Raw genomic sequence first — 23,158 nt, forward strand, 5'->3', positions numbered from 1 at the left:
GGGCCTTCATCTTCAAAAATGACTCTCAGTAATATCATCATCGCTATTTAAACAGTTGTTTACCACACTGTAGCCAGATAGAAGGTTTTGAAAAGAACATAAAATATAAGGGGTCAATCTGAATACTCCAGTTAAAATGGTGCACTACAGATATAAGCAGACTGACACCTTCAACTCTCCATGTATTGGGGTAGATTAAACAGGCATGATACATAAGCTATAACATTTATTCTAAATTACCCACCCACCCCCACACTCTTCCCATTCCATGAATAAAAAACTCACCATATCTGTATCTGAGACGGGGCCAAAACTGGTCACGTAGATATTAGTGAAGACTTCAGTAATACTGTCTGATGTGAGAAAAAGAGATTGAATATTGATATTATATAATAAGAACCATAGGAGAGAAAAGCAATCAAGTACATGGCATGGTTAGAAAGTTTTGTGATATTTGGGAATAGTGCTCCTTCTTTATTTTCAATGATTACAACCAACAAAAATAACCATATTGCTTAATTACTTCATAGGATCTCACAATGCTAAATGCCTAGAAGGTTTATGACACTGTTATTTGGAAACTATATCCTACTAAAGCATTTCGTTCTGAGCACACTGCTCAGAATGAATAGTTTCTCAGAAACTATCATAACTGAGGTGGATTATAATAAATGTGCCATCATCATGGAGAATAAAGTACTCTCAGTATGAGTACTGTTTGATGTGGTTCTAAATTTGACTGTCAAACCAAATATTTCAGATGGTGTTTCATGATTGCAGAGATATATAGCTTGTAGATTGTAAATTAGTATATTAATTTGTAGGTTGTAAATCAGTAAATCAAAAAAACATTGTTAATCATTATAAATAAATATAATTTATATTAATACAAAAAGCTTTAGCATTCAGTGACATAAAAATAAAAGCAAATAACATTCATTAATCACAAGGATAACTCCCAAACAGGTATTGCCTTGTCTTTAAATGTATTTAAGAATACCTGAACTGCTATGATTAAACTGAATTAGATTTGAGAGTTATGTAGCTTATAAACTGTAATACGATTAACTGGATCACTCTATTAACAAGGTGTTTTAGATCTTTGATTTTAAATAATCCAATGGCAATAGGGAAAAGCTCAAAGAAAAATTTTAGAAATTAAACCCTTTCCATGTTCTTATATAAAAACAAATACATTAATTTCTATTGACATGTGCGGAATGCCTCAACTACTGTGTCAAATGTATAATTCTACATAAATAATACCATGTAATATTTTAATATTATACTGGATACTAGTTACAACCATAAAAGAGAGTAAGTCTGGGATATCATACCCACTAAGGTGAAAATAAAAAGTAAAAGGACTTTGAAATAACAGTGTAGATGAATGCTTCCTCTTCAAAGAACTTGAAATATTATCATCTGCATGATAAATCTGAGAGATTCTCTGTTATCGCCCCAATATATGTGTACACCAATGTATAGAAAGGTAAAGAAATGTTCCCCATGACCCACACTCAGTAGCGTAGATAGAGCCAGGTTTTAGGACCCAAGCAATCTGGCTCCTGATACTGGCTCTCGGGATACACAAAGCATTATACCACACTCAAGAATTCATTTGAAACTAAAACTAAAAATGTCTTCTTATTGACTACATATTTCTATTTACTAGAATACCCTGTGCCAAAAAGCACAGATATAATGTTCCAAATAAGTATATCCATTCAACTTTGTTATTTTATATATTATTTTAATTCTTAAAAAGTGGTATTCCTGGAACTTTATTATAATAACTCATTTGAAATACATTTATAAAGTTAATCCTCAGTTGCCACCTGCCCAAGCACCTGCACAGGGTCCATCTCAAGGCCATACAATTTGTGCAGTCACATAGGACTCTGTCCTCAAAAAAACTCTGTGCTTGGTCTACTGTTCTGTTTTTGCTTTCTTGAAATTCTTAACTATTTTTTTAATAAAGAGCCCTGCATTTTCATCATGGACCGGGCTTCACAAATTATGTAGCTGGTCCTGGATCTGAATTACATGTTTTTTACTCTTACTCATACTAAATCAATCATGCACTCACATTTATTCGATAAACAATTGAAGAAAACTTTAGTCATTATAAATATTGATTTAAAATGTTCCAGAGGAGATAAATTAAAATGTTAAGGTAGTCTTTACCCAAATAGAGGCAAGTGCAATTATTCTCCTTAGTCTGGAGTTGTAAAGTTAGAGAAGAGAGATGATAAAAATATGTGAATAGGAGTTCCTGTCGTGGCTCAGTGGTTAACAAACCCGACTAGTAACCATGAGGTTGTGGGTTTGATCCCTGGCCTCACTCAGTGGGTTAAGGATCCTACATTGCTATGGCTGTGGTGTAGACTGACAGCTACAGCTCCGATTTGACCCCTAGCCTGGGAACCTCTACATGCCGCAGGTGCGGCCCTAAAAAGACAAAAAGACACACACAGAAAAAATATGCGAATACATTCATGCTAAGGATATGAAGACCCTCTGCTTACACACCTAATGGCAAGTAAAGATAAAGAGTAAGAGAGAATATGACCACTGAGTGGCGACAGTGAGGTACCAGCTAAGAATCTATAAAGAGAAAAATAAGATTACCCTCAAGGTTCTAAGCAGTAAGACTCAGAACACATATATGCAAAATTACCTTAAAGAAATGAGTTCAGGATTTATCGGCTTCATAGACATAGTTTAAAAATGTATGCATTGCAAGGGATATTTTCCTGCCATGCATGTTCAGAATAAAGAAAAATGACCCCAGCCCCAACATTTAAAGAACTCATAAAAGGAGAATTAGGAAATTAGGAAGGAGAATCCAGAGAGGTAACATAATTGAAGGCAGAGGACAATAAAGTATCCCCAAAAATAGAGATTAGAGTGTTACAAGGGCAGTTTATACCCGTATGAAGAATGAGTTATGTAGTCACTGCTGCAGAGAAATGGAGTAATCCGAGGTCTAGAATATTTGCCATATTTAGAGACCTGGGGGCCACTAGTGAAATAAAGAATGCATGCAGAGATCAGCTTGGAGGGAGGGAAGTGGGAGAACACAGAAAGGCTAGTGATGTTTGAGAACCCTTGAGAAGTTTGCTTGTAAAGGGGACGAGGACTCCAGCTACAGGGAAAGGTGGGGAAAAGAGACAGTTTTCTGTTTGCTGGTTTAAGGTAGAAGACAGTTAAGCATCTGGCAATGCAGATGGGATGAACTAAGGGAGTAGCTGAATATCCAGGAGAAAAGATCAGTGAGAGAGGAATATTCCTGAGTCAGCAGGTAGTGTTCTGAGTAAAAGAGACTGTAAAAGAAAGAGGAGGGCATGGCCTTACTTATGTTGGGGCATGAAGAGAGTGTTGAAAGAAATGGAAGTAGGTTTTTAGGTCTAGTGGCAGGAAAGTTAAGAAAGTTCCTGGACAAGAGAGGCATTCTGAGTAATGTGCAAAATATCTGTGCACCATCCTTACTCTAATAGATGATGATTCCAAGGCAAAAGTTTGATAGTTTGAATAATTATATTAACATTTAAAATACTATACATCCATAGAAGACCAATGGAGCATATGCTACAACTTCTTTTTTCATATCTTCCGACAATCAGGATGACTCCACCTGCTGTAGTGTTACTGCAAGCACCTATGATTCTCTCTGCCTGGGGGCTTTTCCTGGCTGTGGAGGGCAGAATGGAAATGCAGAGAAGTTTGCGCCCCTGAGAACAGTCATCAGCCAATGACTAATAGGAGCTGAAGGAAATTTAACTCATCTTTTCCCCCCTCTTAGTGGAGACACCTCTAAGGCATGATCTATACCACTTCCCCAGTGATCTCAGTGGGACTAAACCCCAACTGCCCTCAGCAGTAACATGCTCATCATGGTACCCTGCTTTGGCTGTCCTCCCTTCCCTGTATCACTTTGCCCTCCCTAAGCTGGTGCCTCCTGACATCACTTCCCAAATGACTGCATATCTTAAAGTCTGCTTCCGAGAGAAACCAAAGCCACGTAGCAACATCATTCACTTGCTCTAAGAAGAAATAATGATAATTAAGGACTTAGGAAAGATAGTAATTGTATTAAAAGACATCAATTAATTGGAGCTAAGCATCCAAGCCATCACCTATAATGTCTTCACCCCTGTAATTCTGATAGTAACAGTGATATTAATAAGGGCACAAACTCACAACATGGAGAGTAAAATCAAACTGCAAATGATATCCCTTCAAGAGGATCAGGATGCTAATAATTTTGTGCACCATGCATCATAAATAGAATGTCGTGGACATATTTTAAGACAAGTTAGTCACTGCTGTTTTGCTTCACTCTCTCAGCAACAACAAAGACATTTTGCTTCCTGGGATGATTCCCATAACACCTACATGTGCCATTTGTCATCATCAATTTCGTTAGTCAACAAGTACTTAAGTGACTTTTGTGTATGGGCACTTAATGTTCCCTGTTAAAAGTTGAAAACTTTGAATCTGATAACATAACTTGTTAACATTCTACCACAAAAGAATTGCTGGTCCTTGCTCTGTATCTTCCTCCCAGTGGACAGTGGACATCTCTGATAAATATAGCACCCGTAAAGTCGGGAAGAGGTAAGAACCATAATAAAATCAGCATGAATTGTGTTTTCATACAATTATTTTTATTATTGTTCTAGGTTTTGGCCTTTGATTCTTTGTGATGATTTGGAAACATGAAGTATAAACATATATATGTATGTATGTGTATATATATATATATATATATATATATATATATATTTTGTTTGCTTGTTTTGCTTTTTAGGGCCACACCTGCAGCATATGGAAGTTCCCAGCTAGTGGTCGAATTGGGACTACAGCAGCCAGCCTACACCACAGCCACAGCAACACAGGATCCGAGCCTCATTTGTGACCTATACCACAGCTCATGGCAATGCCGGATCCCCACCTCACTGAGCAGGAGACCAGGGATCGAACACGCATCCTCATGGATACCAGTCACATTCATTTCCACTGTTCCACACAGGAACTCCATAAGCATATATAGAATACATGAAGTTTCCTCTCAGTGTAAGACTCCTGGTGCTCTGAAAATTTTGAATCCTTATATATTATGTTTGTTCTTGTAGTTTTATTTACTTCAATGTTTTCCCTGTATGAAAATGCACTGATTTAAAAAGTATTGCCTATTTGGGGATCCCAAACAAGAATCAGGATGCCTGTACATTTATGGACAAGATACAAAGTCATCAAAGAATAAACTAAACATATCCCACCATGACAGTCACTGATCACGGGTTACAAAGGAATCTGACTTTGAAATCACTGGAGGGTCTCTCTATCCTTAGCAGGGTTTGGGACAGTTCAGGCCTTAGAACCAGCACTGGTACCTTGAAATATCCTTTTTCAATACCCAGTGATTCCAGCTTCCCTGGTGAAGAAGCTGAAGACCACCTCTCTCCCCAAAGTACTAGTAAAAGAGCTCAAACAGGAAAGGGAACAGGAGACTGAATGCACATCGATTCCCATGGATTGAGTGGGACCATTTGGTTCAATTAACAAAGAGCTACTAAGGATTTCCTAAGTACAGTCCAGAGACACCCCCTGACTGACAGACAAGGGAGAGAATGTTTCCAAAGGGAAGCTGTTAGTGGTACCAGAAGGAATTTATGTTCCTCAAGGCAATGTTTCATCAAGCAATTGCTGTGTGCTCAGTTTGGGACTCTGAGGGAGAGAATGAAGATGTTTTCAAAGATCTCACTTTTCGATAAGTTAGATTCACTTGTGAGGAGATTCTAGTGACCCCATCCTATTTCCAATTGTTAAAGATCATCCAGGGCACATGGAATATGCTAGAATACTGAGAGTTCAGCCTGGGCACAGGTTATTATAGATCTACTATCCCTGAATTAGTTAGTCATCCCTTGGAGTTTATTAAGCACCTTAAATCCTTACCATAAATCCTATGTTGTTCTCTGAGTAGTGATAGAAACCAGCTTAACAACTCAGTTATGAGCATTTAAAAATAAAACCCATGCTGATACAAATTAACATTTTGCTCCCCAAATACAGGTACTAATAAAAAAGGATTCTCATGTCCAATATATAGTAAGGATATATTTTAATCTTAAGATAATGAATTATTTTATAAATCAATATAAACTGAGGATTCTTAATGCACTAAGAAAAGCAATTCATAGATATATAACTAATATCAAGGGATTAAAAAAATTAGGCTCTATTCATTTTCTTTATTATACGAAAGATCCATAAGTTAAAGCATGCTAAATGACTTTTTTTATGACCTTTTCACCATTCTCAGGAAATACTGCTGTGGACAGCGATATTTCCGTCTACCTTGCAAAATAATTTTTCAGTTCTTTCTTTACTATTTTGTAGAAGGAAAACATTTAAATGTAATAGAAGTATTGACATTGAAAATACAATTTCAAAAGCTCTATAAGCCATAGCTTCAAATATTCAAGATTCTGCCTCCTTTGTGCCTATTCTTGGTAAAAGGCACCATCATTTTATCAGTTGTCAAACTTTTAGTCTCAGTCTGAACTTATTCTTATTGTTTCATTTTAATTGTTCACTGAGTTCTATGAATTATATTTCCTAGATTGTTCTCAACTGTTCCTCTCCTCTCCATCCTTACTGGCAACGACTTCAGGAAAACTCCTAGTTTTCCTGCCTCTAGTCTCACCAACTCCTATATACCCTCCGTGACACTGATAATTATAAATCATGTGATGTATCATCTCTGATCATTTTTTTTTCTTCAATGACTACTGTCTGTCTAAAGGTCAAGTTCAAAGATCTTGGCACATCAAACCTTTCATGACCTTTGTCTTGTTTCCATCCTGATCCAACACTCTTCCGTATTATAAGCCTTAGCCATATAACACTGGATATTATTCTCCTTCATCCTTTTTTGTTCTTTTTAGCAATTGCTCTTTCCTTTATATAAAAATGTCCTCTTATTTAAACCTTATCCTTAAAAAATAAGCTCAAATAACACTTCCTTTTTGAAGCTGTCCTTGCCATCCCTGGAATAATTAGTCTTTCTTTTGGTTCCAGAAATCTTCACTTCTTCAAATGAAAGAATCAAATCATATTGTAACTTCTAACGCATGAGGAGTTGTTAAATGGTTGTATGTTTCTCCACTCTATTCACCATTCAACAGCTCCTAGCCCTGTGTTCTATACAAGTAATAATGGAGCAGCACAGATTATCACAGAATGATTATCATTACATATCACATAATGAGTAGATTATGATCAAGGATGAAGCCATACCTATCCTGTCACTTCAATATGAGATAAAGTATTACTTTACACCTTTGGATAATCTGGAATAAATTAATGCAGGAAAAGTATTATAATGGGAAATTGCTGAATTATAATAATCAGATATGGAAAAATTTTAAGACAAGGTTTTAGATTTAGGTGCTTAAAGCACAAGATCATTTATTTGCCTTTGTTTCAAATAGAGTTCAGTTCTCATATTCAACAACCCAAGATTTTTCACCTACAACAATCTAAAGTTAAATGCATGAAGAACCTTGCTGGCAATATGACAAACTCTTGCTATCTTTCCCTGAATCTCCCGGATCAACTTCAAAAAGAAACTCTGTACTTATAAAATGGAGCTTATTGATATTCCAATTTGATGTTAGTAACAACTTCTTAAAAATATATTTGGCCTAAAGTAGTATAAAAGGAAAAAAAAATCTCCTAATTAACTTTATCACCCATCACTGGATACTGTTTCCTGATAGTGTATGCATTGGAAAACATTATGATTACTCTAGACCTAACATTAATTCGGAAGTTTTAGAAACTTACTTAGCAACTCTTAAATACTTGTCCTATCTGTTGAATTCCGGTTGTAGGATAATAAAAGTAACATCACTTATTAAGCATTTACTATATGCATAGATTGGGTTACATTTTTATGCATATTTTCATGATCACCCTGTGAACTGTGCATAATTATATTCATTTAATCACAGCCAAATTCAACAGCTGTACTGAAACTTTTTTTCTGACTTAAAAATTTCATGCTCATAATCATTCCAATAACAAAATGCTATTCAAAAACAACCAATGACATAATTTTTTATTTAGTTTAAGATTGTTCAGTATCTTGGGTAATGCCAGTATAATCAAATCATATATATTTATTTCTCACTTGTCATGTCCAGGTCTCAACTTATATATTTGAGGGGATATAATAATATAGAAATAATAATAAATCTATAGTTTATTTAAACAGGCAGTGTTAGTTTTACAAAACATAATGTCATTTCAAGATTAGGATGAAAAGTTTATATGTACATCTATGTGACACACACACACATATATATGCATATAAACTTTTCATTCTATTATATATATGATGTAATATGTATATGATACATATTAGTATGTATGTACACCTACATATATGTATTTATGGTTTGTATGTGTAATATATTGGTTTGTGTATAAATATATTACAACATGTGATATATATGCATATGTTTGTATGTATATACACATCAAAAAATAAATTTTGGTGCTGAATTGCCTCATATTTAAATAAAAAGACATATCTCTTTGTCTTAAATCTGGAACTCCACAGAGGGCTACATGTAGAAAGATACTAAGATACTAAGAAATGGATAAGTACATTTTCTTTGTTTCCTCTTTGCTTTCTTCCTGTCTTTCCTTCTTCAAAAAAATCATAATTGAGTGATTGCCTGCTACACTATGTAATAAACATCAATAAATACAAATAAAGAACATAATGTGTAGCCATCACACTCTCTGAAGGAAAAGAAACACATCCATAGATGATTGTCCAGGAAGCATGTGTAATTGGTAAAAATAATCAAACATGGCGGCTGACGTAAGAAGAGAGGTGACCCTGAACTTGAAACCGAGGAGTCAGATAAAACATCTCAAGCCATCCTCTTATTTACAATGCCTGTTTTTTAAAAATTGTTTTCTTTTGCTCTCAAAACCTTTCCCTTCTATCACTTCAACTCATTTTATTACTTGGTCTCATAGTTGCAAGCTAAAAAAAAAAAAAAAAAAAAAGGAAAAAGAAATAGAAATATATGGAGTTCCTATTGTGGCTCAGCAGTAATGAATCTGACTAGTATCCACGAGGATGCAGGTTTGATCCCTGGCTTCGCTCAGCGGGTTAAGGATCCAGCATGGCCATGAGGTGTGGTGTAAGGGGGCAGATGCAGCCCAGATCCTGTGTTGCTGTGGCTGTGGCGTAGGCTAGCAACTGCAGCTCCGATTTGATTCCTAGCCTGGGAACTTCCATATGCCACAAGTGCGCCCCTTAGAAGACCAAAAAAAAAAAAGAAAAAAAAGAAGAAGAAGAAGAAAAAAAAGAAATACAGCTCTTAACTGTCACCATTAATCATTCTTATGATAGGCTTCTTTGGCACAATTTTAGGAGGCCTAGACTTCTAACTAGAGACAACATCCTAAGAAAGCAGATTTCAGCATAGGGTTTGGACTCAAAGTGAGGGCAGAAATGCAACAGAGGGAACTTAACAGAAAAGATTCATTAAAGCCAGGAGATAAATGAAAGGTTCAAAAGAGAAGATAACTATGAAATTAAAGCGATGATAAGAGTCTCTGGTGGTTGTGCAAAATTGTTTTAGATGCTACACCTAGATCTGGTCAGAAAATACTCATTTTAATTGAATGCAAGTTCTCAAACCCAGACTCCTTTGTGATTCCATAATATTTTACTTTGTTCTAGATCTCTCCCTGAATCCTAATTATGTCTATGTATTTTTCAGAATAAAATATTTTTTTACTTCAGACATTTGCTACTAGAGAAAAAGTAGAGATATGAAGACTTTTTAACTGAAAATTTTTTAGAGTCAGAATATTTGAAAAGACATATATGAGTAATAACATTCAAGATTTAGGTTTGAAAAACTGATCTTTTAAGGACAGTGCTTACAAACCATATTTGAAAGAAAACATTAAATTTACTCATTCTTAATCTATAGCATACCATTAATTTCTCACCTCTGATCATATCTCCCTCATAAAATATTTCAAGGTAAATATTCTCACTTCCTTATCTCTTTTGTGATTTGCCTTTACATTTTATCCTTTTTCCTTCTAATATACCGTTATGAGCAGTAGATTTTTCTCCCATCATAAATTCAGTTGTCAGCACCACTTCCTATAAAGGTATTTGTTACATAAACTTGCAAGTTGATACATTGGGGTTTTACCAGAAAATGATTCTGACTTTACCCACCCTTACTTATTCCTGTCACTCCTGGTAGTCTTTTAACAACTGCTGTTTCAGCCGTCCAGAAGTTTTTTTTAATTTATTTTTCATAATGATTTTTATTTTTTCCATTATAGCTGTTTACAGTGTTCTGTCAATTTTCTACTGAACAGCAAGGTGACCCAGTCACACATGCATGTGTACATTCTTTTTTCTCACATTATCATGCTCCATCATAAGTGACTAGACATAGTTCCCAGTGCTATACAGCAGGATCTCTCTCATTGCTTACCCATTCCAAAGGATGTCCAGACAGTTTTAAAAGGCAGCTACATTACAACCTCAGCTAATAGGTCAAAGAGATTCATCCCATGTTTGCCTTCACTGAGCTCAGAATGTGGGCCTCTCAGCCTTTTACGATAAGGGCAAAGAATCATTGATAAATGCGCCTTTACACCTCATGCAAGGAAAACACGTCCAATTTATAGTCACGGGGACAGTTATAGCTAAATCAAGGTATTTCATTTATGCTCTAATCCTCACCCATAGCTCTCCTGTTTGGAAGGAGCCGACACTACGTTTCTGAACTTTATTTACAACCGTTAGGTCTTAGTAGCTTGCTTATATTTGTGACTCACTGATTATGATGAAAAAACAGAAATAGCAAGCAAGTCACATAATTTATTTTTCCTTCAGTCCTCCCGGAAATAATGTTTGCTTCTTTTCTCAATGTGAAAGTTGTTATGAGTCCCTTCTGTCAATGTTCACGAAAATATAAATCTGATACAGAAATGAAATACATCATTTCCAGGAAGTACTGTGGCAGTTCTCTTTAGTGCCCAAGAATATATCACCACATAAAGAACTGAGATCCCCTTTTGCCCATGTAAGAAAAATATTAGATAGACTTTTTAGACTTATTTAGTCAGGTAATTTCATCCATTGTCCAATTCCACTGACTGCTTGGTATTTGTCTCTAAGGAGCCAGAGTACAATGAATCCAGATCACTGCTAGGGCTCAGAACAAGGAGGACCATTTTCTGAAATCAAGAAGGCTGTGGGCACCCATACTGATTTTGGAGAAGGGCTGCAGTAAAGTGCCTGGATTAGACAATTTAATGGGGGATGAACAGGCAGGGCCAGACATAAAGGAAAAGAAATTTTTTTCTTTGATAGGTCATAGTATCTTTTCCTGCCTTACTATTTTCTCTGACCAAGAGAGCTGTCCCCAGACTCCTCAGAGGTTCAACAACCACTAATTCGGCACCAACTGGTTACTTATCATTTTCATAGTGCTGTGGAGAATACAAAGAAGTACGAGTGAGTTCACTGTTCTTTTTTAAGTGGATAAAATACAAATCCACAGATTGTAAAATAATAATACTCATTACATTTATTACAATCCTTGCTGATGCTTAGGCTGAAGCCGTATAATCATCTTTGACTTTTCTCTTCGCACCCACATCCAATCCATTAGGTAATCTGTCAGTTCTATCATGTAGCAGAAATCCCACCACCTGTCAAGATCGCTATGGTTACTACCTTGGTCCAAGCTGCTGCCATCTCTTACCTGGATAACAACCATACTCCCATAAGTGGTCTCCCACCTTCTACTGCTGCCTTCAGAGAGTCTACATTCATTCTGTCATACAGATTGTGTCTTAAACGAATATTGAATCATGCCTGCTCCTCTTGGAAGTCTGAAACAACTTCCTATTTCACTCAGGGTAAAACCAACACTCATACAACACTCAGAAAACCCACAAAGCCCCAAGTGAGGTAAGCCACCTTCTCCATCATGTATTTAACTGCATTTCCCTCTAGCAACTTGAGCTCCTTGTTCTAGACATTCTCCCACATAAAGCCTTTGAACTGACTGCACCCCCTCTCCATCCCAGAATGCTCCTTTCCCAGCCATCCATACAGGTGACTGCTTCAACCATCTGCAAATCCTCGTGGAAATGTCAACAGCTCCATGAGACCACTATTGAAGACCCTACATAAACTGGAAAATACTCATCTTGTCTTCAGTTTTCCCACTAGTCATTTCCCTGCTCTGTTTTTATTTTCTCCATAGCATTCAACACTTCCCATCATTCTACATAATGTACTTACTATGTGTATTTATTTCTGCCCCATTCACAAAGGCGTAAACTTGGGGGCAGGAATCTGTTTTACTCACTCATTAACAGTCCAATGGATTAGAACCACTGCTGAAACATACATGGCACTCCAAGAATACTTATTAAAATATATATTTATGATAGAATGAATAAAAAAATCAGGTTTTACTGAGTCTATACTACACTGCAGGGCTTTGCTACATGTTTTTCATATATTACCTTATCTTTCTCATAAAGCACTGTGAGCTCCCTGTTGCTCCAAATGCAGAAGCTGACATTTGGAAACATTTGTTTCTTGTCCAAGGTTAAACACCAGATAAATGGTAGAGCCAGGACTGAAACTCATGTCCAACTCTAAAACTTGGAATATTAACCACTGTGACAGGTTGCAGGTAAACACTTGTTTCACTCCACAGTTCTGCATCTTCCTAACTTCTCTTATGCGTAGGCAAGGATTGAGCTCTGTGGACTGGGAAGCAGAAAGTAACTGTCAAGAGCCATGTTATTCCAGAGTCTCATCCTAATTTAGAAAAATTTTTGAAATAAGATACTGGCTCATAACTTCTCTAGAAAAGGGCAAGGAAAACTGAGGAAACGTGTGTGAACTTTAATGTGTTATCTTTTTATTTCACTGCAATATATCCAGATTCTCAATACCCCCCCTGGGAAAAACTCCTACGTTTCTCTAATGCTTGACCTCTGTTCTTGACCTTCAATTAACACAGTACCCAAACCATCTGGTAAATTCAGCATTTCCAAATAAACTAGGAGGCTCAGATCACTGGAATGTTTGTCTCATTTGGACTAATGCAAAGCAACCAACCAGTGGATCCTCGGTGGCTCCCAGCATTTCTCTTGAATTCAGCTATGGTCTCAAGAATGAAAACACTCGGTCTTGTGTGGATGAAGCCTGAGAATCTTTAACGTCTCTCACTCACGGTGCCAGTGTATATTCTTGTGTACATGATCTTCTTTCAGATTTGAATCTTTCATCTAGCCCTGCCCCATCTATGTCAGATCTGGTACCACTTGTATCTCAGATTCCAAATTCCTTGGGAGGACGCCTGGATATAATTATACACACTAACTCATTTTATACACACCTAACAGGCAGCCATGAACCAAGGAGACTCTTAATATGCACATTCTGATAAAAATATCCTAGTCTGCTCCCTTCTGAGGCACCCTCCACCCACGCCAGCACTTCACTTTCTTTCTCATTTGCCTGGTGAGTCATATCAGTGCTGGCAATTTATATTAAATGCTTCAATCCCAATTTCTTGTTTTCTCTTTTGTCAGTATTCTCTTAACCTGAATAGTCCTTATCACTGCCACTGCTCGCATCTTGGGGTATAAACATAGAGGAATGCATAGCAGTCACTAGGGTCCTGGCATTTCAGTGCACTAAACAATATTTTTTAGGATTAAACATCCATCATGCTTTAAAAATACTGCAGCAGATTGTCTTTCTAAACAGTGCCTTAAACAGCGGTTGTCCCTCCCTCTGCAAGCTCAGTGAAGAGATAATATATCCTTTGAGGTCAAGCTATGTTCCATTTTCCCCCCGGGTAGAACATTTAACTGAAAATAATTTTTCTTAAATGGATTCTCAAATTTCTTTTTAAATCAAAATTATTATTAAATTAATGAAATCAAGAGAAGAATTCTTATATGCACAAAGCATTCACTTCAGCACTTCTGCAGGATGGCTCATTTAAATGTGTGGGATTCTTGATCCTCCCACGGCCAAGATTCCCCTGGGGCATAAGAACCTTCAGGTAATCAGGACTATGGGAGGAGGCAGAGCACTACCAGAGCACCACTGGAAGAAAGTACACGACAATCTAATATGCTACATGGTTACTGCCTTGTTTTTATTTATCTATATTTTTCCACATTACTTTAAACTAGGACTGGGTCGGTTGGAAAGCCAAGACTCCTTTATGCTCTTTCTGAATACACACTCGAGTGGCTTATTAGACCACTGGACCTAACTGTGGTTACATCAGTTTTGTTTACATTCCTCACCTGTTATTCTCACAATGGCGATGCATACATTACCCATTCCAAGGGTCAAGAGCCCTCATCTCTGTCTTCACTGAACCTGCAGAAATGTGTCTTCTCTTGCTTCACATCAGGTACCAGGGTCATATCCCTGTTAAATATTAGTTAGATCACAGCCCTCCATGCTCCCACCCACACCATTTCCTTCAAATTCAACCTTTAAACTCCTAAAATCACTTCCTTCAACCACTGCTCTACTGTGCTCCTCAGAAAACCTTAATAATTTGGGACTTCTTAGAAAATCAAAATCAGCTTTCTTTTGCTCTGCTTATAATCTCTTCTTCCAAGACTTCTAATTTTATCCTCCTGGCCAGTCTTTCTCTATGGATTTGCTAAAGTCAAGGTACCTGTCAAAGTTTTGACTTTCTTGAAATCTCCCATTTGGGAACCTGCTTGCCTCTGCCTCTTCACACCTTTGCCCAGGCATGAAACAGCTTGGCAATTATCTGGGGATAAGGCAAACTCACTGAACAAAAAGTAGTCACCCTTTTCAGCTTCCAAATTTATGGCATCTAATGGCTTCTCTCCTTGAAGTTTATCAAGCAGTTACAGGGGTCACGGCAGCTCTATCCAAATATGCCTTTGAGGAATCTAGAGTCTGCATATCAAAACCACTCATGAGCCTCACATAAACCCTGGGTCTGAAGAGACTGTCACAGGACAGTCAGGAACAAATCTAATGGTTTCAGAATTAGCACATTCTACTTTCCTAGAAGGCAAAAGGAACTGCTGCCCCGTGGAGGTTTAATCCGGTGTTGGGGGGAACCCTTGTTCTTGGGGTTCCTTACATTCTCCTGAGAACTATAATGAACAAGCACTTCCAGCCCTGTTCCCTACTTATTCATGCCTCCCCTGAAAGAACACTGTGACAAAAGAGACTGGGAGAAGGAACTGAACATAGTTGTTCTCTGCCACTTTCTTTGTTTTAAGATCTACCTGCCCCAGGAGAGCTGTGTCCTGTGTTCTTGCTTCTTGTGATAAGCACACATCAGGCATAAGCTTGTCATCCAGAGACAGAGCTCCAAGTGTCCCTTTCTGGCTACACTATTGGGGTTCCACACACATTAAGCAGTGACCAGGAGTAAGACTACCTATCTGCAGGCCCAAACACCTGAAGGAAGCTTGACCATGACTATATATCTAAGCCACATTCCCCAATCTAGCCTGGTCAGAAATAAAACTGATATTATGATCTTCATATGTCTGCTTCCTATGGCCAGGTTTTATTTCAGTTTAGAGGGGGAATAAAGGAGTCTTCTTACTGGCCTCATAGACACTCCACAGCTAAAGAGAAGCCACTATACAGGCTTTTCACCCAAAATGTTGAATGTCAGTTGATTAGGACTCTGTGAAGTTTAAAGACCAATTTGAATTTGAAGTATGTCATTTACTATCTATATATTATTAGGCAAATTATTTAATCTCGCAGTGTCTCAGTTTTCTCAATTGTGCCTTCACCTAATATTTAATGAGCATGTGGTCTGTGCCAGGTACTGTTCTAGAATCTGAGGGCACACAATATGCTCAGAGGCAAACAGAATAGAATGTTCACAGAGCTTTCATGCTGTAAAACTGAAAGTTCTGCAATGTAAGGTCAGAATAAGAATTAAATGGTTGGTAAATAAGATACACGTACAGTGTCACCTAGAGCATAATAAGCCCTTAATAATGTGATGATGATGATGATGATCTTTGCTTCGTTTAGGGGAAACCGCCACCTCTGAGCAAAACTTTCCATTAATGTAGTTCTTCTTTCTCTGTGATTGTCCCTGAGCTTCATCCAAGATGCATCATGATGCAATTGAAACTATGCCATAAATTCTGATTTCTAAACTCCACTCTCAAATCATATACTCAGCTCCTTATAGGACACTGTTATTTAATATGCTATGCTGTGTCAGGAGGAATTGAGTTTTTCTGACTTTGAAAGTCATTTTGTATGTGTGTGTGTGTGTGTGTGTGTGTGTTTTGTTTTGCCACATTCAAGTAAAATACACTTTTCATATTGTACTTTCAACCAGACTGTGAAGGCAATATTGAAAAAATTTTTTCTCCTGGTCTTCTACATGGCAGGAGGACACTGCTAAATAAATACATCTATGAAGTTAAGGAAGATGACAAAACAGAACTGGCAGTGCTTTAAGAATATTCTAGGAGTTACCATTGTAGCTCAGTGGAAACAAACCCCACTAGCAGGCAGGAGAATGAAGGTTCAATCCCTGGCCTCACTCAGTGGGTTAAGGACCCAGCACTGCCTTGAGCTGTGGTGTGGGTTGCAGATGTGGCTCGGATCTGGCATTGCTGTGATGCGGTATAGGCTGGCAGCTGCAGCTCCAATTTTACCCCTAGCCTGGGAACTTCCATATGCCACAGATGCAGCCCTCCACCCCTGCCAGAAAAAAAGCAAAAAAAAAAAAAAAAAAAAAAAAAAAGGAATATTCTAATCATTCTAATCATTTCTCAGCTGAACACACTGGCTAGTTGGGAATTCTGGGCTCACATATTTGCTGGGCTGGTTCTCGTATAGGAATGGCTACTAGCACACTCCTGCCCCTGGGTCCATGCATAGCTACTTTCTCCAATGCACCTGATCTAGATTTACTCTCAGAAGGAACTCTTCACACACTCTTCTAACAGAACTTTTCATCCACATGCCACACCAATTATGAGGATCTGATACACTAGCTCAGCTGCTTGTTAAAATTTGTCCATTTGAATTCCTATCTAGCCATCTGTGACAGGTCCATTCATCTCACTCTCATCAATGTTCTCTATGTAAGGACTGAGGTAGTTTTCACAGGTAATGGATAACTATCAAACACAGCTCCTTGTCTTCCTCCATTCATTCAACTAGCAAAACCCAAGACTGTTACTTGCAAATGCTATGATCTGCAATTCTATTTTCATTTTGAGACAGGAAGTGAAAACCTCAAGAACTTAAATATTATGATATACATGGAGTCATAAAGATACTAAGTAGAAGCAATAAGTAAAATACTTTCCTCTGGACCCAAAATCTACCAAACTACAGATATTGGTTTGCAGAAGTTTACCAAAAATTGTCCAATTACGTGGTAAAGTCTAATAAAAGTTACTCACTGCAAACTTAAGGAGATATTCGGAAACAAAATCCTTACGGGACCTGACATTGTCTGACACATTCTCTCCACGTATGTTGTAAAATCTAACACAAATCACTCACTCCAAATCTAAGGAGATAGTCTTAAACTAAAGCTTAATGACACAACGTTCTCTGACAGTTTAGGATCTACCTTCAATTGTGGACACTCATGATATTCATGATAGGACCCTAGAAAAGGCACTGTCAGCACCATCAAAAATCAGATGTTTGACAAATGTCATATCTTTCTTTACTCAGTGATGTGTTGCTAAAACAACCCACCTACAATTGCTTGGTTGGAATACATTTTTAATACATCCAGTAATATTCAAAAAAAAATTTGGTGAGCTAATTGTTCACAACTCTATTTTTTTCAAAAATAACTTCAATAAGGAAGGACTCCTCATGTAGTGATTTTTATGTTTATATTATAATACAATGATAAATGAGAGCATGAAAGATCTATAAGAGCAGTGAGAGCTCCACTCACATGCCTGGAAAGAGAAGGGCAGAAAGAAGAAAATCAACTGAAAAAGAAGATTCCCTTCTCCTGTCCTATTATTTCTGGGAGCAGCGAAACTAGATAATATGCCTCCTGGTTCCTAGGGAATCTAGTTTGTTCAGGAAATCCAAAAACAATAAAGGCAACATACCTTAAAGCTTGAAAAAAGAAACTTCATCAAAAACAAAACAACCACTAAAAACAAAACAAACAAAATACGTGTCCAAACACTGCTTTGCATGGTACAGGTTAACTTACATTCCAACCAACAAGAAAAGCATGGTTTGGAAATAGAACTAGATTCAAAAATATGTAGATCAAATCATTATAATAAAACCATAAAAAGCTACTAAGTAAAAGACTTGGGATTGCCTCTAAAATTTTAACGACTGGTTGTAGGCGCCTGCCATATAGTGGCTGGTTATTATTAAGCTGAGTGAGAGAATCAAGTCTTAACATATTTATATGCAGTAAAGCAACCGGTTTGCAAAAGGACAAATGATGATAAAATTAAACTGCTTTATTCAAGTATTAAACATTTACTGAGTGATACTCTATGTAGGATGTTGTGCTAAATGCTGTTTGGTTTAAACAATCAAGATGACTTAGTTCCTATCTTCAAGAAATTCACAATCTACTGAGGAAGCCAAGGCACACACAAAAGTAACACTAATTCATTCTTCCCTCTTTAAGTAAAATTGAGCAATTTGTACCCATTTGCCTAAGTCAAAACCTGAGACATCCTTGAACTTTCTTTTCTCACCTTATCTAGTCTAACAAGTTCCACTACTTCGCTACTTGCTAGACATGTTCCAAAACAGATGTTTTTGAAAAATGAATAAGGCTGCATTAGATAAGACAGATGACAAGGGATGGATGATGAATGCAGAGAATGAAAGAATAAAGTATTTCAACAAGACAGTGAGGAGATAAGTGGCAGGGAGAGTATTCAGAATTAGTGGACATACACTAGTAAATATAAAACAGATAAATGATTGAGCTATACTCAAGATCTTGTAATAACCTATAATGGAAAAGAATCATGAAAAGAAATATATATATATATTTATATATATATATATAAAACTGACACACTTTGCTATAAACTTGAACTTTGTTATAAACTTGAAACTAACTATACTTCAATTAAAAAGAATTAATGGAGAAACCAGTAAGTATTAATGGACAAAGCTAGGAGACACTTACACCTGTAGATGTAGAGAGGCATGATGTATCTAAGCTAAGAAAGGACTTTAGAGGAGTTCCTGTTGCAGTTCGGTGGAAACGAACCTGACTAGTACCCATGAGGATGAGGGTTCAATCCCTGACCTCTCCCAGTGGGTTAAGGATCTGGCATTGCCGTGACCTGTGGTGTAGGTCGCAGATGTGGCTTGGATCCTGCATTGCTGTGGCTGTGGTATAGGCCCACAGTTGTAGCTTCGATTCAACCCCTAGCCTGGGAACTTCCACGTGCCGCAGATAAGGCTTTAAAAAGAAAACAAAAACAAAAACAAAAAAAGAAAAAGGAAAGAAAGAAAAAGAAAACAGAGGACTTTAGAAACACGTGCACACGAGGGCAGCTAAATTCCTGGACACACATGAGACCACCATCAGGAAGAGAATGTAAGCAAGAAATATCTCTATATATTAAAGGAAAAAGAAAAGAGGTCATAAGAGAGAAAAGAGGTAGAAACATACTAACACTAACTAAAAAATATGACAAGATAATGGCCTATTTGAGAATATATAATGACTGTAACTAATTCAAAGAACAATTTAGCAATGGAAGGCTTAAAGAAAAAAAATTAACTTTATTATATAGAATTTCTAGTGTGTAATAGTTTAGCCTTTCAGCTATAAAGTTAATACTCTGAGACTATTTCATAAGACATTTAATAAAGATACAAGAACATTAACAACCCTAAAATGGTTTTACAAGACATTTATTCAATATAGGCAAGGGTGATAAAAATAAAATTAAACATTATGAATGTATCAATAATGCACTTTGAGTCAGTCATTTTAGAATATATAATTGTATTTATATTAATGGTAATGTGAAGCCACAACCGACATCTAAAATGTATTGCTGGATATAATTCAACTTTTTCATGACAATTTTAAGGGGAAAAAATGCATTCACATATAATGGTTTAAAACTACAACACCCACATCTTGTAATCTTGTGTAAAAACTAAAATAAAATTTGTTTATCTCTTGCTAAGGGTTCATATAAATAAGATATTTTATGGATCAAGGCATCACATCAAGGTCATATCTCATCCTGCAGATGGCCTGGCATCATCTTCATGGAATGTTCATTCCTATATAATTAAGGGATATGTAAGATGTCAAAACTTAGAATCAGAGAAACCTAAGTTCAAATCTGTGTTATAAATAATAATTTTATGACCCTGTGTGCTTTACTTAAATTGTATGTGCTACAGTTTTCTCACAGATGGGGTTCACAGTGCCAGTCTGACAGTGTTCTTATAGAATCAAATAAAACGATGTCTGTAAAGTGTACTGTGCTTGGCACAGGCTAGACACTAACATAAATTGTATATTTTAAATTGGTAATAGTGATTGTATTTGTTTTATATTGTGTAACAAATTAGTACAATCTTAAGAGCATGAAACAACATCCTTTTAAGAAGTCCAGCTCGGTATATCTGGATCCTCTGCTCAGAGTCTAAGGCCAGAAAACAGGGTGTCAGCAGGGCTGTGTTCCTTTCTGGAGACTCTGGGGAAGGATCTGCTTCTAAGCTCTTTCAAACTGTTGACCAAATTCATTCCCTTGCTGCTGTAAAGCTAAGGTCCCCATTTCTTGCCAGCTGCCACATCTCATCTCCCAGAGGCTGTCAGCATCCCTTGCTCCATGGCCCTCTCCAGCAGCGGACCGTCTCCTTCAGGTCAAATCCCTTTCCTGTTTCAAATCTCCCTGACTTCTCCCTCTCTGACCATGTTTCAAATCTCCCTGACTTCTCCCTCTCTGACCATCTTTGACCTCTGGCACCAGACAGAATGGGTTAACAAGCATAATCCTGTGATCACGCAAGGGCCTGCTGGATAACCTCCTTTTCTTAAAGTCAAAGTGCCATATAACAAAACTACTCGTGCAATCAATGCATTCACAGTCCCAGGGATCATAACAGATGCATACGACATACAGCAGAAATCGTGGGGGATATATCATCTATCTACCACAGTAGTTGTGGTAACAGTCTTTTTTCTTTTTCTTTTTTTTTTTTTTTTTGTCTTTTGTCTTTTTAGGGCCATGCCCGCAGTATATGGAGGTTCCCAGGCTGGGATCAAATCAGAGCTGCTGCTGCCGCCAGGCTATGCCAGAGCCACAGGGACACCAGATTCAAGCCGCGTCTGCAACGTGAACCACAGCTCACAGCAACACCAGATCTTTAACCCACTGAGCGAGGCCAGGGACTGAACCCACAACCCTCCTAGACAGATTTCATTTCTACTGTGCCATGACGGGAACTCCTGTGATAACAATCTTAGTAACTATCTACTGCATAACACTTGCAGTCATTTCAAAAAGTTACCTGAGATTTGAAGAAATCATAAGTAATTATGATTAGAAGCCTAATAAAATCTCTTAAGTTTTATACTATTAATGTTTAGTTATAAACATTCTAACAAAGGAGATACACCATATTTATGAGCTTAAATTTCCACGAAAAAGCCCAAAGTAAACTGTCTGTTACTTGCCTGCTCTTGCTTTCTCAGAAACACCTTATTCTCCTGTTTCGTTTTGTACTTCCATAGACATAATCTGGAAGGCCAGAAATTCCCTTTCATTTAATTCCAATGTGTGACAAGAAATACCATGCAATTCACAGATTCTTAAAAACTTCTGAAGTTTGATTCTGCAACAAGCTCCTACTGGAAAGGCGCCCCCAAAAGGAGATGTTTAATCATAGCTAACCCCAAGGGAAGTCGTTAAAAGATCATCCAATTTCATTAATTCTCTTAGAAAAATAACTTCCCATGTCCTTTTTAAAGGACTGCTCATTTAAACTCATCATTTTCTAAACTCTGAACAAATCTCCATGTTATGACATATTAGCAAGAATCGAAGGGCAGCTGGGAAGTTAGCTAGTAATAAACACCTACCAATGCCAGGTACTTTTATGGGAAGATTACATACATAATTTCATTTAATCTTTTTAACATTCTTAGGAATGTTGGTTGTTTTATTTCTACTTTACCTATGAAGAAACTGAGGCTCAGAGAAGGTAACTAATGTGTATAAAAACTATATAATTAGAACATGTTACGACCAGAATACAAAGCTAGGTTTATCAGACTCCAAACTCTGACCTCTTTCCTGGGTACAATATATTGCTTTGCAAGATTAACAGAGTCAAATGGGGACAAAGGCAAATGTGTCTAGAAGAAAGGGTTTGTGCATTTAATATTCCTCATTTCTCAAGTTTTCACTGGCTTATCCCTCATTTATGCACCATGTTCTTTAAGTGTGACTTAAACAGGCCAATCGAAGCTGATATGTATATGTCTGATTGCATCATTGCATTGTTAATTCCACAAATAATATAAATACTAATTTATTAGGCATCAAGTAATATTGAAGTTATTCACCTAAACCACATAGTCTTCTTATGTCCTTCCCATTAGCTATTCTTGAACATAGTAACAAAAGACCTGATTCACATCAAAGAAGGGTTAAAACCAGCAGAGTAAGAGTCAAAGATTCTGGCTTAATTCACCAGTGTCCGAAGAGATTTTTCTATTAATCAATGTCTTTTCTGTCCCTTCATATCTGCGCCCAGATTCATGTCCAGGATGTATCTCAAAGTTAAGCTGATTAAGAAATGTGATAAAGAGAATGCCTAAGCAAATAAATGAGTGAAGTTGCACACCACTCTCCACCCTCCAGAGGTACTTATCCAGAGGCTCCCAGAGCAGAGATGTTTTCATTGCAATTCACCACCTCTGTTGGATTTGAGGGTTCTTAATTCTTGACTTCTCAGACAAAGGCTCTGGAGAAAATGCATTGGTCAAAAAGCCCATTTTTTCATAAAATAATTATGGGACAAAGGGCAAATAAT

At 37.1% G+C, this 23,158-nt stretch overlaps 1 protein-coding gene across 6 annotated transcripts in view; it reads right to left on the reverse strand.

Annotated features, from left to right (window-relative positions):
• The window catches only part of GABRA2 (gamma-aminobutyric acid type A receptor alpha2 subunit), a 130,208-nt gene that overhangs the window by 82,645 nt on the left and 24,405 nt on the right, over positions 1 to 23,158 (reverse strand). For all 6 annotated transcript variants that reach the window (XM_005666628.3, XM_013978645.2, XM_013978643.2 and 3 more), the window contains one exon: positions 286 to 353. In XM_005666628.3, the coding sequence (XP_005666685.1) occupies positions 286 to 353 (68 nt within the window). The remainder of the gene's footprint in view (positions 1 to 285; positions 354 to 23,158) is intronic.

Source organism: Sus scrofa, chromosome 8, assembly GCF_000003025.6.
Source record: "Sus scrofa isolate TJ Tabasco breed Duroc chromosome 8, Sscrofa11.1, whole genome shotgun sequence".
NCBI classification, from domain to species: domain Eukaryota; kingdom Metazoa; phylum Chordata; class Mammalia; order Artiodactyla; family Suidae; genus Sus; species Sus scrofa.